Raw genomic sequence first — 22,709 nt, 5'->3', positions numbered from 1 at the left:
TGGTCAAGACATTGTTAACCTTTATGCATCTAATTTTTCCAAGGCCTATTGTAATTATACTCATACTAATTTTCGAAGTAATAAATTAAATGATAAAATTATTAATTCAACATTTTCGTTTCATTAAAGTTTACTGAAATGACTAAAATAGATGTATTTAATTTAATTTCTAACCTACCTCTTATATCAAGTAGTGGACCTGATGGTATTCCTCCTATTTTCCTTTATAATTGTAGATTTGTTTTAACTCCAACTTTAACTATTATTTTCAATAACTCTCTAATATAGGTATTTTTCCTGAGTTCTGGAAAACTTCTTTTGTTTCCCCAGTCTTTAGGAAAGATGATTCGTCATCAATTCCAAACTATAGACCTATCTCTAAGCTATCTGCTATTCCTAAACTATTTTCTAATTTAATTTCATCTAAATTAACATAATATTGTTCCCCATACCTTTTTCAAAATCAACATGGCTTTATATCTAAACGTTCGTCATGCACTAATTTATCTCTAGTAAAAAATTTAATACTTAACTCATTTAACTCTAGTTCACAAACTGATATTATTTATACAGACTTCTCGAAAGCTTTTGATCCTGTTAATCTTGAAATATTGTTCTATAAATTACAGTATTTTGGATTTTCTGATCCTTTGCTTTCCTGGTTTCGCTCCTTTCTAACTAACCGTTTCCAAATAGTTAAATATCAAAATGTTTGCGCTCCCAAATTTAATGTTCCACCTGGTGTCCCCCAAGGCGAGCACTTGTCAACTCTCCTTTTTAATATTTTCATTAGGTAATGATTTACCAGAGGTTATTAAAAATTCTGAAATTTTTTTATTTGCTGACGATACCAAGCTTTTAAAATTAATAAAAGATACTCAAAATGCTACTGACTTACAAACGGATTTAAACAACTTACAAAATTGTTGTGAAAGTAATGATCTATTTTTAAATATTGAAAAATGTAAGGTTATGCGTTTTAATTTAATCAAGAACCCAATTATTTTTAATTATTCTATTTCTAATTGTAATCTTGAACTTGTCTCTAATTTTAAAGGTCTTGGGATAATATTTGATTCTAAGCTAAATTTCTCTTATCACACTGAATTTATTAAAAACAAAGCAATGCGTAATCTTGGTTTCATCAAACGTTCTTATAAAGATTTTTGTGATCCTTTTGCTTTAAAAATTAAATAGCGCAAAGATCTCTTGATGAAAAAAAAAAAATATTAATTTGAACAAAAGTTATTCCAAAAGTCAGTTATACTCGTATCTGTTATGCATATATATTATATAATATTAAAGAAAAAATGATAGTTGTTTCGAGGTCATAGAAGTTGATTGACTAAAATATAAGTAAAATTAGAAAACCTTTTGTTCGAACATCGAACGATCCATTAAAATATGAAATTGGAATAAAATTGGTTTAAAAACTGAGCTATGCAGTATAAAATTAGGTAATAACTAATAATACTATTGTGAGTATGAGAGTTGTTTTTAAATTCCATAATATTTTATGGTGATTAATGATGATCATTATTGTTATGCATTATTATAATAGTTACATGACACTATTTATAGAAGGATAAGTTGGTATCCAAATAAGTTCAAACTTAAATTATTCAGTATTCTTAATACTCATTACCTACTAAAACTGATAAAAAAAAAATTATCGGCTAGTTAAAATAATATTATTTTAATTAATATCAATAACTAACATAATAAAAGAAGCGGATAAGGGGATTTCGCTCTGCTATACAGTATAGTTTACAAGTGGGTTACTGTAATGGATGGTATTAAATTTGAATTCAATGATATAATATCACTGTATATCAAAACGATTTTGAGTGAAGACAGTAAGTTATTCAGTTATTTATTGAAAATTTGAACTTTAAATTGTTATAAATAAAAAACGTGCAACTTATGTATTTTTAACATTTTCCAGCTACTATTATATCAACTTAAGCGGAACCTTGTATTAAATTTTTGAATTCTATGACCCAATATGAATACAATTTTATCGACATTTATAGAAAAAAAAACTACAAAAAATTTGAAAATTTTTAAATGTCTATAAATTACTTAAAAATTGATGAATATATGCTGTAAATTTCAAGTTTCTACAGTTATTCGTTTTTGAATAACAACAAAATAAGAATATATGTTCAAGAGAAATTGAGTGAATATTCAATGCTGTAATTTAATACAAATTTAATTTCTTTTTCTGGTAAACATTTTTTATTTGATAAAAGTAGACAAACTCATTAATAATTTTGTATTGAATCTTCAAATCTTAGATTTAAAAAGGTAAATTTTTATGAATTTCTAACTCAAAATAAATTTCAATTTTTCGTGTTTTTGCATATTTTACCAAAATTCGAACTTTTAATACTTATTAAAAAATATTGCATTTATATTTAATATTTTTTAAGTGTCATTGTAAGAATATATTATGAGCCTCGTATTAAATTTTGAAGTTTTTTACCCAACAAATAATATTTTATTTTAATTTATAAAAAAAAACAAAACACAAAAAACAAAAAATATTAAAAATTTCTATAAATAACTTAAAAATATTTTTAATATTTTGAAAATTCTATCAAGTATAGAAAATGTCAGTATAAAATTCAGGGAAAATTTTATGTATCTATGGTAATTTTTTTTATAGTTTATACCTCCCCGATACACCAACTAGATTCACTTTCCAATCGGTAAAACTACTGAATTTGAAAAAGCATTATTTCGACAAATTATCGTGTATACAGACACACACAAAAAAAACATATCATTATTGTAATATCAATGCATTCATCGTTCAGCTCAGAGTCTAATACGATCATCGATTTAATTTGCCTTCTAATTTAAACTATAGTTAGTAAATATTTTTGTTTTAGTAATATTCTGAGGGAACAAAGAATGTATTGATTTTATTTTTATTTATGCCTATACCTTTTGGGACTTCAAAAATACTTTGATTTTTTTCAACAGCATCTTTTATAGTAGTCAAATTGACACCTAAATATTTTTCAAAAGCGTCAGAAATAACAAACAAAAAATTAAAGAAATCTGAAATTTTGTTTTTATTATAATTCTAATAAATCGATTTATACAAAAATGAAAATATGTTTATAACATTTTTATACTAGACATTTTTATATGCTAAAAAAAATATTGCGATTATTTTTGTATTTTTGATCTAATTATAGACATAATACAACTTTGAGTTTTATTGGTTTTTTTTTAATCGTTGTCAATAAAGATTAGTTTACTCTATACAAAACTTAAAATATAATTTAACATTCTACATACATTGTTATTAATTGAAGTTAAATAAAAATTTCCACATACATCTACAGCAGCGGTTCCCAACCTTTTTGAGACTATTACCCATAAGTCAGGTTAGATATTTACAAGTACCCCCCAACACAAAAAAAAGTATTGAGTAAAAAAAAAAAAAAACAAAACAAAATATATATTATTACAATTTCATTTACAGTCATAATACACATGTGTAAATGGATAATAAGTACTTAAAATACAAATAAATAGTTTAACTTTTACCCTCAAATTACCCCCAGGTTGGGAACCGCTGATCTACAGTAATATATTATGAGCGCAAGAAGTTAAAATGTTGACACATTAATCAAAATCACGAAAATCGACAAATTATTTCAATTGACATTCCCAAAAGTTTACAATGTGTATCTAAGAATTGAAATTTGTATACTAGATTTCACATAAGTCTTCCTTATAATATATTTCAATAATTTATAAATGCGTCAGCGTTATTATAGGGTAACCGCGTCTATGCTCAGAATCGTTTTTCGTATATAATGATTATTGAATTTAAATCTAACACAGTCATTCATTTCATCATTTCTCTAGATAACTAATGTACAGCAGAGCGTACTTCCTTACAAGCTTTTTCAATTTGAGATTTATTTGTTATACATTGACAAGCTATATGTTTACCTAAAAATCCACTCTATAGTGGATATTTTGCTATTTCTATTCACAGTTAGATTTTGGGTTGGTATTGTCAATAATTAGATTACTTAAATACAATTTTTACAAAATGTTTGTAAGTAAACTGCTTTGTAAAGAATGACTAATTGCATGTTATATTACGTGGCTTACTGTAAGTATCTACTATTGATTTTCACTTTTGTGCAATTTGAAGCGTTTGAAATTCGCACAGGATATGCAATTTTGGGTGTCTATTGATATTCTATCGGTGTATAAATGCCGATAAGATGTATTGTATTCTGACTGTCGAAAGAAAAAATAGTATGTGTTGTTTTTGTCTCGGAATTAACATAAATAATTCATATTATTGTTTGGTATAATGTTTCGCGAAATCATAATGTCTAGTTATTATTGTCGTCGTCGCGAAAATTGCGCGTTACCTACAATTTGTAAAAATATGCATCTTCATGCAATAATCTGCGCTAATTTTGCACCCATCGTTACATTAACGGAACCGAATAATATATTTTGTCCACATCTAGCGTTGATAATATTGTATATTAAGTGGCATCAGTGGTATTTTCAGGGGAGACTGCTGAAAGAAGAAAATTACTGTTAACTAACTATATTGTCCGTAGTATTTTTTTTTAAGTATACAATACAATACATTTTATTATACTTGGAATTCATTTAAGTTGATTTGATCTCAAAAATGTGAAACTAAATAAACTCAACTGTCCTTCCTGTCAATGTTTTTCTTTAAATGAATATTAGTAAAAATATTTGAATTAACTAATTTTTTTTTTTCAAAATGGTTCGACTCTTTTTGTACTATTTAAATTTTTGATTTATACGATTTATCTTAAACATGATATCTTTAGATTGATAATTTAATACAATTACAATATTCTTCATAAGTTCATCATACTCTAGTTAAATGTATCAAAAAGATATATATTTTTAAAATCGTCCTAAATTTCTATGAAATTCATAAAAAGTCATATAAATAATAAATACATTTTCAATTTATAACGCCTCCATTATATTTTAACCTTAGCACTTAAGGTAGCTACATTAATAGAAATTTCATCTACTTCTTTTTTACTGGAAATAAAAAATAAAAACAAATGACTAAATTTCAAATTTTGACGATATAGAATACATTCAAATGTATAGTAGCAGTATTATAGTAAATTACGGTTTTTATTATCGTTCAAAAAATTTACAATATTTCTCGTAGAAATTTTAAACAAAATATAACATGAATTATAATTTATTTTTGTATACCTACACAACGAAATCTTCAAAATATTTAAACAAATAAATAAATTTTATCTAATTATAGACTAGGTAGTAAAATTGTATGAATAATTCATGCTCGGTAAAAAATAAGCGTTTACTTATTTATTTATTTATTTATTTACTTATTTAGTTATTTACTTATTTACCAACATTCTTTAGGTAGGTAACCTAACCTAAGTTGTTTATACAAAAATTTAAAAATATTATAAATATATAATTTATTAAAAACATACAAAATGTTTAATGTTTATTATAATTAATGTAAATTTGTTAATTTATAAATGTTGTAAGTCGAAATTTTGATAAAATATGAAAGATTTACAAAAGTAACAATTTTAGTTATTTTTTTTTGGATATTAAGAAACTTTTTGTCGTTATGTAAGTTAATTATTATATTTTACAAATTTACAAAACACAATAAAATTTAAATAAAAATTGTATTACTTTTAAGCTATTTATACGACATTAATATAGGGGAAGACGGGGTATTACCGTATGCGGGGCAAAATCGTATAATCGGAATGTTATCAATAATTGTTATCATGGAGGTAAAATGAATACACTGATTTGAAACGTTTTGTTTGTTTATTTATTGAATATGATAGTGCACGTGTTTTGATATCACGTTTTCGAAATAAATACGTTTTATGTTATTACATTCAATTATTAATATATTATCAACATTTCAAATAGTGAATTTTTATATGTGAAAAAACTGTACAGGTACGTCTTATATATCATTCAATAGCTAATTAAGTGTAATATAAATTTGTAGTTTGAATACATTCATTAATTAATTTAATGTTTAATATGAAGCTCAATAACTTGTAATAGTCTTATGGGGCAAAATCGTATGGGGCAAAATCGTACAATTTTATTTTAATGATTATATTATACTATTTACTATGTTTATGTTCTAACTAGAACTGCCAAACAATTTTTTTGTATTAAGTTTTTTTGTTATTTTTATTAAAAAGTAATTTTTTTTGGCCATTTTTATTTCTTTTATTAAAAGAAGATTTTGTTTTATTTCAATAAATGTATAGGTACTTGGGTAAGTTGTATTTGTTGTACTACTGCCAACAGGAGTAGGTTTTATCATATATTATATTGTGTTGTTATTGTTTTTAATTTGTTAACACTTTGAAGAATTAAAAACAATGTTTAGGTACATTTTTGACTAATAAAGATGAAAATATACATGATTTACTACCTACTGCTTAATATTAGTTAAACTTTACAAGTTAATCAAATAAAAGTTCAATACCAATTAATAATTTAGGTACCTACCAATGAATATACCTAATGTACTAAGTTTTTGTATATTAATTATCTTCATACGATTTTGCCCCACAGTACATACGGTTTTACCCCGCACCTGGGGTAAATCCGTATTTTTCCAAAAAAAAGTAAAAGACAAATTAAGCACATTTTTTTTAAAAAAATTTAAAAAAGTTTCAAATAAAAATTATAGGCCATAAGTTTATCTATATTAACCAATTTAAAAAATTTAATTTCGTTAACAATTGCATGATTTACAAGCCATGAAAGCTTAACCGTACGGTACTGCCCCGCCTTCCCCTATTCACACCATTTAACAGTATACGTTAATAATATATCGGTTATTATAGTATTATATCAGATAATGATATGATTATAATTTATAAAACTCTTATTTTAAAATACATACGATTCGTTTTTAGAAAAAAATCTCTAATGATACTAAGCAAATCTAGCTTGTCAGGTTGTATTACCTAACCTACCAATAACTTATTTTATCTGTTTCTGTTTTTGTTTTTTTTTTTACTTTTATTGTATACAATTAGGATATTAATTTCAAACACAAATATTATTATGTCTGTTAATTATAATTTTTATATAAATGTGTAATGTATAGTAGATAACCCTGGGCCTCCACACGAGTATATGTCTCAGTGAGGCCCAGTAATCTCATAGATTTAAATTTAAATAAAATAAAATAAATACGTTTCATCACGGTTTATATATATATATATATACATATATTTTTTTTATATTGATCTTGAAATTATTAATAATTTCTGCTTCGACATCTGTGGCCATTAACATTAGAATTGTATATTTTTTGTAATAAATAGTGTAGCTGAATTCCCACGCAGCGATGCTCGTGCTAAATAGCGGGTCTGTCTAACTTTATGACTGCGAGTACCGGTGAAGACAATGGTATTGGAACTATTCTTGTCAGCCTACTTTTTTATGTGTAAAGAAGTATAATAGCCATGCAATCGGGAGAAAATTTGAGTCCTGAGGTATTTGATCGCAATTTAACACAAGTTGGGTTCATGGTGTTATTTTAAAATACTCAAATTAGATCTACGGTATACTGATATAGTATTTTATCTTAATAATATTGATAACGATGTAATCGAACAGTATTATCGTTGGATAACATAATATTAAAACTTACTTATTTTAAATGTGAGTTTCAGTGTAGCTCGTTCCAACATTTTTGTTTTAATAGACATTTTACTAAAGTTTTGAATTCAGAATGAAATTTATGTATCAGTATGGAAATCTGTAGAACTGTCAAGCAAAAAAAAAAAAAAACCGCACAAAAATAATTTATCATTATATGTTAACAAAAACATCTAGAAAATATCAACTATTAATACCTGTTTTCGCATATTAACAAGTGATTAGATAGCGTGTATAGGTTAGAAATTGCTTCGTCAGATTTTCATCACTAGATATTAGAGATGCGGGCTCAGTATATTATGTAAATTTTAATACGTACAATTTTTTTTTAATCATTCTTAAAACTAAATGACCTCTCATTTTAAATAATTCTATTAGCCTAATAATTTTTACGTATGTACTTATTAGTCTAGGAGGCAATCTACTTATAGTATATATTTTATACATTCGTTAAAAGTTTCCAATGAAAAACATTAGGTATAGATATAGTAAAAACAGAAAAACATTCATTATATAATATGTGCTTACTATTAACACAATTAATATAAGTTTTTAAAATATAAAAATACGATCCATTTAATATTTTGTATTTTATTTAAATATGTATAAAAAAACAAAATATACTTGAAATTTTGTTTATAAATTTACAAAAAAAAATACCATTTAATTTTACATCTACAATCTCTTTAACTACGTTTTATTATTTAGAGGTCATATTATTATTTTAAAAGTCATGTAATTTTATAATAGATCTAAATAAACATACGGTTTCAAGCACTTCGAACTCTCCAAAATTTGTGATTAATGTGGAATGACTCAATAAATCTAACACTTATATGTACCTGATATACGGTTTATCAAACATGATACACAATCTTCATTTATTGAAAAATATAATGTGAATTTAATATACATTTATAATAGTGGACAGAAGACTTTCCTCAAATCAGTTTGTATCAATCGGAGGTATTTTATTCATGTATTGTTGAGAAGAAAATTTATAATTTTAATCTGCAATACGATCGACATGACAATAAGGGTAAATTTCTGTGAAAACCATATCATATAGCTGATCGAATGTATACCAGCTTAATAGTCATAATCAAAAATGACTACAAATGAAACGATTACAATTATTATGTTAATCTGTTAACGCTTGCTTTGTATCATCCCGGGTGTGTTTGTTATAGTTATATATAGTGTTCAATTTGTTGTATTGTTTCGTTGATAAGACTAAAAATTATAATAACAATAACAATACAATTATTGACACTTTCGAATTTCGACAACAATACAGTACAATATGATAATATCGTACTGTTATAAATTCACTTATAATAATATAAGTAGGTAGGTATGTCATAAAAATAAAGTTTTCTGGCAAAATACTTGTGATGGTAAACCATCCACAACTAATAGTGCTAAAATAAAGTCTCATAAATCCTATTACACACCTCACCATCACCACCTCCATCATAACTAACTCACACTGTATACAATTATACTTAAGATTAGTTCAGACAGCCTTCCATACGGTAAAGAAATATAATACAGTGCAGCGCGAAATGATTAATATTTTAAAATTTCTGAAAACCGTCTTTGTAACCATTCGTCTGTGTTTGATGATATATTACACCATACAGGATACAGCCTATAAATATTGTATCACAAACATCAAACACTTACTACAGACTACAGCCCTACTTCTTTGACTATATATTATTGCCACAAAATCATTTTTCATTCGAAATAAACTAATCTATCTACTATACTTTTTCCAACATTGTAGATGTAGAATTTAATAAAATAAGTTAAGAGATTTTCTTTGTGAGGTCAAAACTAATTACTAAGACTAATATACATTTAAATTTATAGTCAATATTTTAACTTGAATATATTCATATTAATTGATTAACCATATTATGCTTAACCAGAAAAGTTGTATACCTAACTTATTAAATAATGGCTAGAGCCAGAAAGTTGATAACTTTTTTTATGATATCGCTGACGATGCTTTCCTAGCTTAAAATGTGTAAACGTGTTCCGATAACATATGGATTTGTATTTTACATTTTTTAATTTTTTTTTCAGCTATTGAGACTTTATTATTTGCCATTATTATATGGTCAGCTATCTAATAATTAAATTGTACCTGTCTATAACAAAAAATGCTGCAACATTTTTAATAATTGTTTTCTAGATTAAAACCAGTTTTTAAATTCAGATTTAAATTAAAATCTCTTCACCATTGTTTATAAATTGTAATTGTTAATTTTAAAACTGAAAAATTAATTTAGTTACTTTAATAATGTTATGAGTATTTTTTGAAGTGTCTAGATCACTGACAATATTTTTTGTGGGAACTTTTTTATCTTTTTATCATAAATGAATTTTTAGGAGTTTGTAAAAATTTTGTATCCAGGCCCTAATAATAATTAATAAGTATAATATTAATATAGTTATTTCTCTATGGAAAATATAACTTGTATGTTATAAAATAATATAATTTTTGAAACAACTTCTTATTTTTATTTTTAAACATAAGGCCTCAAATCTGAGTAAAAGGTCAAGATTCGGAGTCTGGACATTACTTTATACTTTATCCTCTTGTTATCCATGCTGAAATCTTAGTACCTATTAAATAATAGTTAATTTTCATTAAACATTTTGTATTTATAACATAGATAATTATATAATATAATAATGTTATACAAGAGTATACATATAATATACAAAACTACAAATAGGTACACAATGTTTTAAGAAAACCAAACCTCTACATAACGCGTAAATGAATATCTTCAAATGTTCAACAAATATTGTTCAACCAAAAAGTTGTATGAAATAAGGACTATAATAAGGAGTATCGATAAATCGAATGTCATAGAATTTAATTCGTCGATCATTTGAAAACATAATTTATTTAATAATCTTTCGTCGTAGACTCGTAGTATCGATGGGAACTCGACACGACTGTGTACCTGAATGATCTTGAAATGTGTAAAATGAATGTGTATACAATGTTCATACAAACAAATTACTATAACAACTATAGGAAGAAATAACGTGTACTCAACATAATAATAATATCTTCGCTTTTCGTATATTAAGTTAATACAATTATTGTCAACGCAAAAAAAAATAGATAGGTTAGGTTAAAAACTGTAAAAACATTTTTTTTTCTAAAATAAAAAATGAGTAAGAAAATACTTTAAAACCCTACACATTTTGAAAAAAGGGCCTTTAACTCAAACATTAGTCGTAATTTAACAATTTTTTGTATATTTGAGTATACTCTATATTCTCTAAACAGCTCTTTATATAATAAGTCATATAAAAATATACATGTGTCATTTATTTTTCGTAAGTGTTTGAGTTGTTTAATCACAAACATTGCAATAAATAATACAAATTAATATTTACTTTATTCTATTATTTTTACCTGAATTAGTAAATGTTTGAAAGCTGAAATTTCTCGGTTATTGATTTTTGCTCATATTCAATAAAATCACACATTAGCCTACAACACAATAAAAGAATGATGTATTTTCAATGTTTGCGTTTCATCATCATTATATGTTATTTTTACTCCATTTAGATTACAAGTGATACGATTTGAACTAATGGTTCGTCAACAAGTTTTTAGACTTGTCTGTAATTTACGTTTTATTATTTTGTTTAGATATAAGCAGTAAATAAACAGAATATATAGTACTAGAATGGCTTTCAACAGTTTGTTAGAATATTTTAAATCGAAATAAAACAATTAGAAGGTACATAAATAATAAAATTTCAACTTATCAGTATCAAACAAGTTACAAAAAAAAAAAAAAAAAAAAAACAATTCTTGAAAAATTAAAACTATAAGGTTCCTAAACATTATTAAAAACAGTAATATTTAGTTACTTTTGATATTTTGATAAAATTGATTAAGAAAATAGGTATCCCAGGAACTGTGATTATAATATCATTAATTTGTAACTAATTAATTATTTTAGATTTTTAAAAAAGTTAGTAGTATAAGTTTTGAAAAAAATGAACAATAAGTGCCCCTTTTACTGTAGTATATAATATGTATTTTATTATACTCATAGAATTGCATATTTTTTTTTGGTTTTTATGTATAGATTATATTTTATAATATTCATGTTTAAAATAATTTTGTGTTAGTATATGTATGTCACAGTACGCAGTAACACCAATCAGTATCGATATTATTTTGTTTATGTCGACTCATTCTGACAAGGAATTTTAATTTAAAAAAATATATTATAATTGTTGTGGTACGATTAAAAACTGTGAGAATAATAATTCATTAAAAATTTTGTTTTTTTATGTTATTAAACGTAAATATAATTTACGAAATAACCACGTGATGCAATGATGCTTCGAAAAAAACTTTTATAATAATGGTAAACAATCAGATGTCTTAGTTGGTTAAATTTGTTTTTTAATTCCGGCGAAAACTAGTAAGGACCTTTAACATCACGTACGCCTCACACAACGGAACCGGATTTATAATACCATTAACAACTAAACAGATGCAATATACAATATCAAAATGCAAACAATAATAAATATTGTATTATTGTAAATGTGTGTTTCATTGTAATGAAATGTCGTTTACGACACGAAGAGCTTGCTATCACTACAGCGGTTTTAATAAAAAACAATAATATTACTGTATTTACGAGTATTTTCGCCTAGGTTAGTACCTATCTCGGGCTACCTATTTATTGATATAGTTATTTTTATTAAATACTAAATAATATGTATAATACAATATGATACAGTGAAGACTAATTCTAATTTATAAAACCTTCCTCGTTTAAATGCTTCTTATCATGTTTGTATTACACAAATTGTAAGTCATTTAACACATGTGTATAACGGACACCTCTTTTAGCATAAAAAATAGTAAGGTCCTGGTTAAAAGATTGGCATGACCAGAAACTTTTCAATAACGTACACCTATCTATAACGGACTGCACTTTTAATGGTATGTGAGTGTCCCTTTGAAACAAGTTTCACTGTAATATTATCATTAAAATTTCATTTTCGTAATATTACTACTATTATCAATATTATTTAACAGAAAATTTGAAATAATTAATAAAATTTCTGTAAATAGTGAAGATGATAAATTATATTTTACACTTTGCACTTTGCACCTTTTTCAGTGATATGACTTGACTTCAATTAGGCATGTTTATTGATAATATTGGCAGTTTTTATTATACAGGATTAAAAATATTTTTATAAGGCGATAATGCACAATGCTATTACAGACTTATTATAAGATCTTTCTATTTTTGTGAGACCCGCAAATAATTATCAGTAACTATTCTGATGAATTTATCAAAACATATAAATGATAAAAAAAAATGTTTATTTATTCATTTTTGCAATGAATCAAAATATTATTGTACAATATTCAATTTTAATTACACACAATAATATTTTTCATTATTTTCTATTTAAATCAGTAAATGTCCAAGATCTTAAAATATAGCTTGGGAAGCGTTTTCGAGGGTGCATTGCGTTGGATATATGGGTGTTTATCACGTAGGTACTGCGTTTACATATTATATTACGTACCTACTACCTACCTATGCAAAATAAAAAAAGGTAAAATTATGAATGTCGTTTTAACTTTTATACAAGCATAAATCATAGCATATATATATTGTTTCATGAATGCGCAATAATCACAGTTCTAACATGTATTTATAAATACAAAATAAATTAGTCAGCAGTTCGTATTAATATACCTACGTCCTACATAGCACCTACATTACAGTTTTTGAAATTTAATACCTACTTTAAAAAAAATAAATATTTTTTCATATTAAACTACCGATGATTGAAGTATTGCTTTTTAATACAATACGATTATACAATTTTGTGTGTTTTGCTATGTGAAGTTTATAAACGTTTCTCTTACGAAATATATTCATAGTTCAATATAATTTTAAATGTACAATTGAAATGCTATAATAATCAGTATAATTTATTGAGTGGGACGTAAATATAAGAAGATAAATATTGCAAATAGAAAACGTAACGTAACTAGGTACGTGATGTAACTTTTTAATTTTGGTTGTTTCTTTATGGTAGAGTAGATATACCTACCAGACCTATTCAGAAAACGTAGAAACCAAACGGAAATATTAAAACCGCACATAGATAACCGAAATTAAAACTCTTCTAAAAGTATGTATGTACAATTACATAGAATATTACAGCATTATGTTAAGACGTATACTGTATTATAGCTTATACTACTGCTGTATGAGTTAGGATTAATATTAATACAGATAAGAATATTAGAGATTCAAAGTTAAAATTAATTAAATAAAACAAACTATAAGGATTTAAATCCTCAGCGTGTTGCATGTGTGATAGACAATAATAAAAAAAATATTTAGGTATAACATACGATAAATGAACGAGTAAAATATATTTTATAGTTGGGAAATTTTCGAAACATTTTAATATAATACATAATTTATATAAATATATTTATGTTGGTAGATAATTAATTTTTTGAAATAAAATAAAATATTTTTGATGCAGTAAATAAAATCATTCAATTAAAAATTAAACATCAGATTAGTGCCTATTTAGGTAACGCCTAAATGTCGTACATTATAATATTATATAGCAACAATATTTGTAGCTAATGGTATTCATCGGGTATATCTGACATTACCCGAGTAACAATTTCAGGGTGTGAGGTCGGTTAAATTGACCGATGGGTGCATGGAGAGTGCTAATTTTATTTTGAACTGTTTTTAAACTTTGTTTGGTGTCTGGTCCGTTCGATCGACTGAACCGTGCCTGGACCGTTCACAAATCAAATGATTAACCGAGTGAAATTATATTTTGGTGTTAGGTCCGTTCGATCGACTGAACCGTGTCTGGACCGTTCACGAAGATATTGTTAACCGAGTGAAATAATATTTTAGTGTTAGGTCCGTGCAATAGACTGAACCGTGTCTCGACGGTTCAATTGACTAAATTGTGTATTATAGACTGTTAGAGTCTATATGTATAAACTATTGTCTATATTTAAACATACTATTGTATTTATTATACATAATATACATAAAACATAATAAATTAATAACGTATTAATAACTTACTAATAAGTACTAACGAGAATTTAGCATTAAGAGGATGTCAGCGCACTATTTGTTTTCTCTCTCTGGTCCACGCGCAACATAGACAAAAAGCATTTACGCAGAATCATTTTTTCGATGATTTTAAGTAATCTTAGAGTAAAAACACCTATTACAAAAAAGATAGAAAATAATATTTTTGATGGCATGACATATCGATTTGTCAAAATATGGTCTCAAAACAATTTAAACATCGTTTAAATTTACAACATTATTTTATTTTGAAAGTCAAATACAAAGTCAAATAACTATAAAATATAAAATCGATATGTCATTCCCTCAAAAATATTATTATCTATCTTTTTTGTAATGGGTGATTTTACTCTAAGATTACTAAAAAATATAGAAAAAAAGATTCTGCGTAAATGCGTTTTGTCTATGTTACGCGTGGGCCAGAGAGAGAAAATAAATAGTGCGCTGACATCCTTTTAAAAAATTAAAACACATTGATGACGAAAGCCGTTTTTTAGACACGGTCTCGATTTTAAGATTCGGTTTAAGAAGTCGGTGTTTATAATTAATATCATGTTATATTGTTATTATTACGTTGGGGACGCCTGGACGAGCTGCTCGCGTTTAAAATCACAAAAACAAACAGTCAATTCTCGCCAATTATAACATAACAATAGCCATGATAACACGATATAAATATATATATAACAATATGATGCTCGTCTCAAACGCAAAACCAAAATAAAAATAGCTCATTTCCAATATATTATATTCGTATTATGATAGTGTATATATATATATATATATATATATATATATATATATATATTACATATTTATATATAAATATTTTATAATCAGCGGCCGAGTGCACATGTTTAATTTTCTATTGTCATATTATTCCGTGCCTCCGTGGCTAGTTGACTAGTGATGTCTAGTTCGTCCGCCTGCATCGTGCCATCGTACTACGCATTTTATACTGCAGTCTGCAGTATCGGCCATCGGCGTACCTCGATATACGGCTTTCGGCATAACCTCAAGTCTACTGTTTTGAAAAGTTTAAATTTAAAAATTATTTTATTGTTAGTCACTACCTTTACAAATATACAATTGTCAACTGTACTGTCACCTACCTATTAAAGGTAAAGGAATAAGGTATGTACTAATTTAATATAATAATTATAATTTATAATAATTATAATTTAGTTTCCATGGCAAAACAAAGAAATCGTTTGTTGCTCTTGAAATATACAAAGTGTTATCAGGTAATTCATTTTTCCCAATACCAATACCTACTGGATTCTACTGTAAATTATATATAATATTAATATGTAGTTAAATATATTTAGGCTATATCACATAGGTGCACTACAGTATTACCAATACAATCATACTATATTGTCAATAAAGTTATAAATTGTATATTGTATATTATTACGATAATAGCATAATTTCTTTAAATTATAATAATAATAATATATCATTTACACTTCAATATTGTTTATTTGTTTGTTACCATTTATGCTTCATTTATTTAACAAAAAATTAATTCTATCATTCTATCAATAGTCTTTTATTTATTTTGACTTCAGCATGTTTATTTTCCATTTACAAGCTGATTTTACCTACTTATAATGTGGCATCTGCCAACAGATTATTGTTTTTTAGATCCAAAAATATGGTTTCAATATGTATATTGTTTATATATATTTACAATAAATATTGTAGTCTAATTATTTGGTTTCTTTTACATTATTTTGACCTATTTGAGTTTTAATCATCAACAATTTATTTTATTTTGTATTAATGTATTTTAGAATCACTGTCTGGTTGGATAAATACCACCCAAGACCTCAAGGTATTTAAAGAAATTATATCAAATATTTTAAAACATTGCCGTCCAATTCAACATCAGAAATCACCTTTACAGATGCAATCCTCAAAATAGTAGTTGGCATAATTTTATATTAATTGTGTTACTTATATTATTTTAAACATTATCCTTTTTATAATTTGTATTTATGTAATTTTTTAAAATTATAATATAATTACTTCTATTATATAGATTGTTTATTCAATTTAAATTATGCGGTTTAATTTTGTTATTTAAATAAAAAATTACACATGTAATGGTTTATGATTAGCAATTCAACATCACTAACGTATGCACAGTATAATAAATAAAATCCTATACAAGAGATGTATAATATTTTATGTATCAAAATTTGAATAAATATGATGGACTTTAGTGTACATATATAGGTATTATAATAATAGTAAAGTATATAATATTATATGTGTATATAGTATGAGGTTACACAAAACTGAAATCATATTATAAAAAAATGAATATTAAAGTGTTAAGGCCAAGGTTAAAAAAGGTTGTTGGTTAATACATGGGCCAAGTAGGTATAAATAAAAATTACAAGGGGTATGAGTACGAATTTTGCTCCCCCTCACAATTGGAATTATCATTAAACAAAAAACAAAGTCTAGTCATTACATTTTAACTTTTGTACAACCGTCAAGAAATGAACCTTACAATCGTCCCAACACCGAATTTGCACTTTACCAGGACCGTCAATAAATGAACCTTACAACCGTCCCAACACCGAATTTGCACTTTACCGGAACCGTCAATAAATGAACCTTACAACCGTCCCAACACCGAAATTGCACTTTTGTGGAACTCGGTGCACTCCATGTTAAATCTGGTATGCAAATTACTGTTTAGACCGTGTTTGGAACGGAATTTGAACGCAGTGCAGCACCGCTATTTTATAAATGATTGTAAACCGTGTGTGAACCTAAATTGTTACTCGGGTATATTATAATATTATAAAATAATTATTGCAATAATTGTAAATAATCGTAAGTCACATAATACAGTATAGATACTTGCCTACCTATTAAATTTAAGCCTTAAATCATGAGTGACAAGTTCGATCATTAAAAGTTACAAAAAGCGTTTCATAATGGAATGTCGAAAATATGACTTTTATGTTATTATAAATATTGTATTAACTATGAGATAAAAACTAATTTATGAATGTACGTTACTATTATTAATTATTAATAGTTTATTTTATTTATCAACAATACTAAAAATATATTATGACATGATATATTATATTATAATGATTACTGTCCATCGTGTATACCCTTGCAAGCCCAAATTTTTAATTAAATTAATTGCTACCTACATAAAAATACTTTCTATAAGATATAAAAATATATATTGACTTAATGATAAGTCAGTTTAATGCAAATTGCAGTTACAGTTGTAATGTCAATGATCAAAAGGACACTTATAAATACAATTACTATCATACTTCAGACAATGCGTCGAACTGTTATCACCGGTGATAATATAACAGTGAATCTATAGTATTTTAAATTTTAGAGTTTATTATCACCACATAATAAAATGACTCTACAGTTCTACATAGAGTACACATATAAAATGAATGAATTACTTTAACAATATATTGTCGATGTTTATGATATTATACATAAAGTCATTAAATATAATTGATCAACAAATGGTTAATTGAAAAGCATAAAATCATTTTATATCGAGTTTAAAATACAATATCGTTTGATATAATTTAATTTTAATATTCCTATCTATTATATTATATATTTTTAATAATAATGTATACCTATAGCCATTAAACATATAGGTAGATATCATTTGATTACACATTTAAATTTAGAAAAAACTATAATTTACGAAATAGCAAAATATTGTGTTAACTATATAGACCTCCCATCTATTATTTTAGATATAAATGTACATTTGTTATGAAGTGTAAAGGTTTTTTGTTCATTATTTATCAGAAAGATCAGCAAATTTAATAGTAGGTACTCTCCATATAACTATATTTTATATTTTTCAATTATTTTTTATCTCAACTTTTATGAGCAACTTGAATTTAAAAAAGTGGATATCGCTCTGCTGTACAGTAGGTTACAAATGAGTTACTGTAATGGATAATATTAAGTATATATTCAATGATATGATATTATTGTATACGAAGAACGATTCTGAGTGGAGACGGTTTATCAGTCTAGGATATGTTATACTATATTAAATTATTATTAATTATATTGTTATAGTTTCAAAAAAAAAAAAAAAACGTCGTCCGTAATTATTTTAACTATTAAATCATTAAATCAAGAGTCACTCAAATGTTTTGAAAATTTTACCATATCTAGGTAAGGCTAATATAAGTAAACAACTTAACAACCCAAATTTCAAGTTTTTACGAATGTTTTTAACCGAATTACGACAAAAAAACTCCCAAAATTAAAATATCTATAAATAGCTCAAAAATGGCTAAAATTTTCTGAACTGTAAACCGTAAGGTAACAAAATCCAAATCACAACGTAAAATATCTTCTGTCATTTTTCATTTTAAGCAATATTTCTGGTAGAAAAAATTGTCCATAATTATTTAATATTATAAAGTCGTGAAATCAGACGTTTTTTGAAAAACTTTTATGAATTTCTATATAACATAATTTGAACATTGCCGTAATTTTTATGTATTTGGTCAAAATTTGAACTGTAAAATCTTATAAAAAAAATTTGTGACAATATATTTCTTTTATTTTTCAACTGCAATTGTAAAAATATATTATGAGCCTTGTATTAAATTTTCAAATCTTAGATCAAAAAAGAAAAATTTTTATGAATTTCTATCTAAGATAATTTGAACATTGCCGTAATTTTTACGTATTAAGTCAATATTTGAACTTCAAATGCTGATTAAAAAAAAATGTGCATATATATTTTTATAATTTTTTAATCACTATAAGAATAACTTATGAGGAACTTTGTGATAAATTTTCGAGTATTTTGATAGGGCCAAAAAATTTTATCGACACTTCAAAAAAAAAAAATTTCAGAAAAATTCATTTGTCTATAAATATCTCAAATAAGTCAAAATATTTTGAAAATTATGTAAAGAAAATTCCAATCTAAATAACTGGTAAAATTTTCAAGTATCTACAACTTATACTTTTTGAATAATAACAAATATTTAAAATCGTTTCAGGATAAATCGTTATCGTTACGCTATTTCGTAAAAATTTAAAATTCAAACGCAATTAAAATTTTTCCTATAATGACGCTTCGAGTTTTCTCTATAGCTACTTGAAGTAAAACTTATGGAAAACTTAGTGATGTATTCTTAATCTTTAGTTATAAACACAAAAAATTTTATGATTTTTCAGCTTCAAAATTACTTGCAAATTTTCACATTTTCGACAGATTTCGTAAAAATTTGAACTATAAACGCTTATAAAAAAAAATTGTGCCTATGTATTCTTATAATTTTTTAATCACTTTAAGAATAACTTATGAGGAACTTTGTATTAAATTTTCAAGTATTTTGATAGGGCCAAAAAAATTTTATCGACACTTCAAAAAAAATTTTCAGACAAATTGAAAATTTCAGTCGTCTATAAATATCTCAAAAAAAGTCAAAATATTTTGAAAATTTAATCATGTAAAGAAAATACCAATCCTAATAACTGGTAAAATTTTCAAGTATCTAGGACTTATACTTTTTGAATAATAACAAATATTTAAAATCGTTTCAGGATAAATCGTTATCGTTACGCTATTTCGTAAAAATTTAAAATTCAAACGCACTTAAAATTTTTTCTATAATGATACTTCGAGTTTTCTCTATAGCTACTTGAAGGAAAACTTATGGAGAACTCAGTGTTGTATTTTTAATCCTTAGTTATAAACGCAAAAAATTTTATGATTTTTCAACTTCAAAATTACTTGCAAATTTTCGCGTTTTCGACAGATTTCGTAAAATTTTGAACTATAAAAGCTTATTAAAAAAAATTGTGACTTACGATTTTTAATTTTTTTTAGCTACAATAAGAAAAACTCATAAGGAACCTTGTATTAAATTTTCAAGTTTTTTTGGTCGTCCAATATTTTTTTACCGACACTTCAAAAAAAAATTCTCAAAAAAGTGTAAATTTCAGTGGTCTATAAATAACTCAAAAAAAGTCAAAAATTTTTGAAAATTAAACTGTATATAGAGAACAATAACATAAACATTTGATGAAAATTTCAAGTATTTACAGTGATTAGTTTTTGAATTACAACCATATAAAAAAATCGATTTGGTCGAAAACTGATTTTGCGTAAAAATTCCCGTTTTTCTGTCATTTTTTTTTTATTTTTCTCGATTTTTTTGAAAACTGTTGGAAAATGTTTACTTTTGACCTCTATAATGCACCAAGGATCTTCAATTTCACATCGGAAACCACCCCCAAAGTTTGAAATCGAAGCATTATTTCGACTAGTTATGCTGTACACAGACACAAAAAAAAAAAAAAAATAAAAAAAAAAACACACATCATTGTAAAATCACTTCGTTCAGAATCTAAAATGACAGAAAAACGGGAATTTTTACGCAAAACCAGTTTTCGACCAAATCGATATTTTTATATGGTTGTAATTCAAAAACTAATCACTGTAAATACCTGAAATTTTCACCAAATGTTAATGTTAGTGTTATCTATAAACAGTTTAATTTTCAAAAATTTTTGACTTTTTTTGAGTTATTTATAGACCACTGAAATTTTCGACTTTTTTGAGAATTTTTTTTGAAGTGTTGGTAAAAAAATGTTGGACGACCAAAAAAAACTTGAAAATTTAATACAAGGTTCCTTATGATTTGTTCTTATTGTAGCTAAAAAAAATTTAAAATCGTAAGTCAAATATTGACTTAATACGTAAAAATTACGGCAATGTTCAAATTATCTTAGATAGAAATTCATAAAAGTTTTTCTTTTTAAATCTAAGATTTGTTAATTTAATACAAGGCTCCTATCATATTTTTACAATAGCAGTTGAAAAATAAAAGAAATATATTGTCACAAATTTTTTTTATAAGATTTTACAGTTCAAATTTTGACTAAATACATAAAAATTACGGCAATGTTCAAATTATCTTAGATAGAAATTCATAAAAGTTTTTCTTTTTAATTCTAAGATTCGAGAATTTAATACAAGGTTCCTTATGAGTTGTTCTTATTGTAGCTAAAAAAAAATAAAAATCGTAATTCACAATTTTTTTTAATAAGCGTTTATATTTCAAAATTTTACGAAATCTGTCGAAAACGTGAAAATTTGAAAGTAATTTTGAAGTTGAAAAATCATAAAATTTTTTGCGTTTATAACTAAGGATTAAAAATGCAACACTAAGTTTTCCATAAGTTTTCCGTTAAAGTAGTTATAGAGACAACTCGAAGCATCATTATAGGACAAATTTTAAGTGCGTTTAAATTTTAAATTTTTACGAAATAGTGTAACTTAGTGTGATTTAAAATATTTGTTATTATTCAAAAAGTATAAGTCGTAGATACGTGAAAATTTTGACAACATACGTAAAAATCACGAAAATTCGTAAATTATTTTATTCTAGAAATTCATAAAAAAATTTCCTTTTATACCTAAGATTTGAAAATTTAATACAAGGCTCCTTACAAGTTTTTCAATCTTTATCACAAAAAAAATGTCCAACGGAAATTCAAATTAAATTTTTATTAGCATTTGAATTTCAAATATTGACAAAAATTCGTCAAAACCATGAATATTTGCAAATTATTTTGTAGTTCAAAATTCATAATATTGTTTGTATTTATATCTAAGGTTATAAAATTTAACACCAAGTTTTCCATAAGTTTTGCTTCAAATAGCTATAGAGAAAATTTGAAGTGTCATTATAGGAAAAATATTTTGAGCGTTTGAGTTTTAAATTTTTATGAAATCGCGTAATGATAACGATTTATCCTGAAACCAGGTATTCCTATATCTATGAT

The 22,709-nt window shown here is 25.1% G+C and overlaps 1 protein-coding gene across 1 annotated transcript; it reads left to right on the top strand.

Moving 5' to 3' along the window:
* Window positions 1-708: 708 nt before the first annotated feature.
* LOC149059075 (uncharacterized) lies at window positions 709-1,197 on the top strand. Its single transcript, XM_089218541.1, has one exon. The coding sequence runs from the start codon at window positions 709-711 to the stop codon at window positions 1,195-1,197; it is 489 nt and encodes a 162-aa protein (XP_089074667.1).
* Window positions 1,198-22,709: the final 21,512 nt, after the last annotated feature.

Source organism: Diuraphis noxia, unplaced genomic scaffold (assembly GCF_037042655.1).
Source record: "Diuraphis noxia isolate RWA-SAM2 unplaced genomic scaffold, SU_Dnox_SAM2 contig0002, whole genome shotgun sequence".
In the NCBI taxonomy this organism is placed as follows: Eukaryota; Metazoa; Arthropoda; class Insecta; order Hemiptera; family Aphididae; genus Diuraphis; species Diuraphis noxia.
The sequence above is the reverse complement of the archived record's forward strand: the minus strand, read 5'-3'. Positions and strand labels throughout refer to the sequence as shown.

Excerpts from the sequence above, each read along its gene's own strand:
- LOC149059075 (XM_089218541.1), top strand. The coding sequence starts at position 709 with ATGTTTGCGCTCCCAAATTTAATGTTCCACCTGGTGTCCCCCAAGGCG.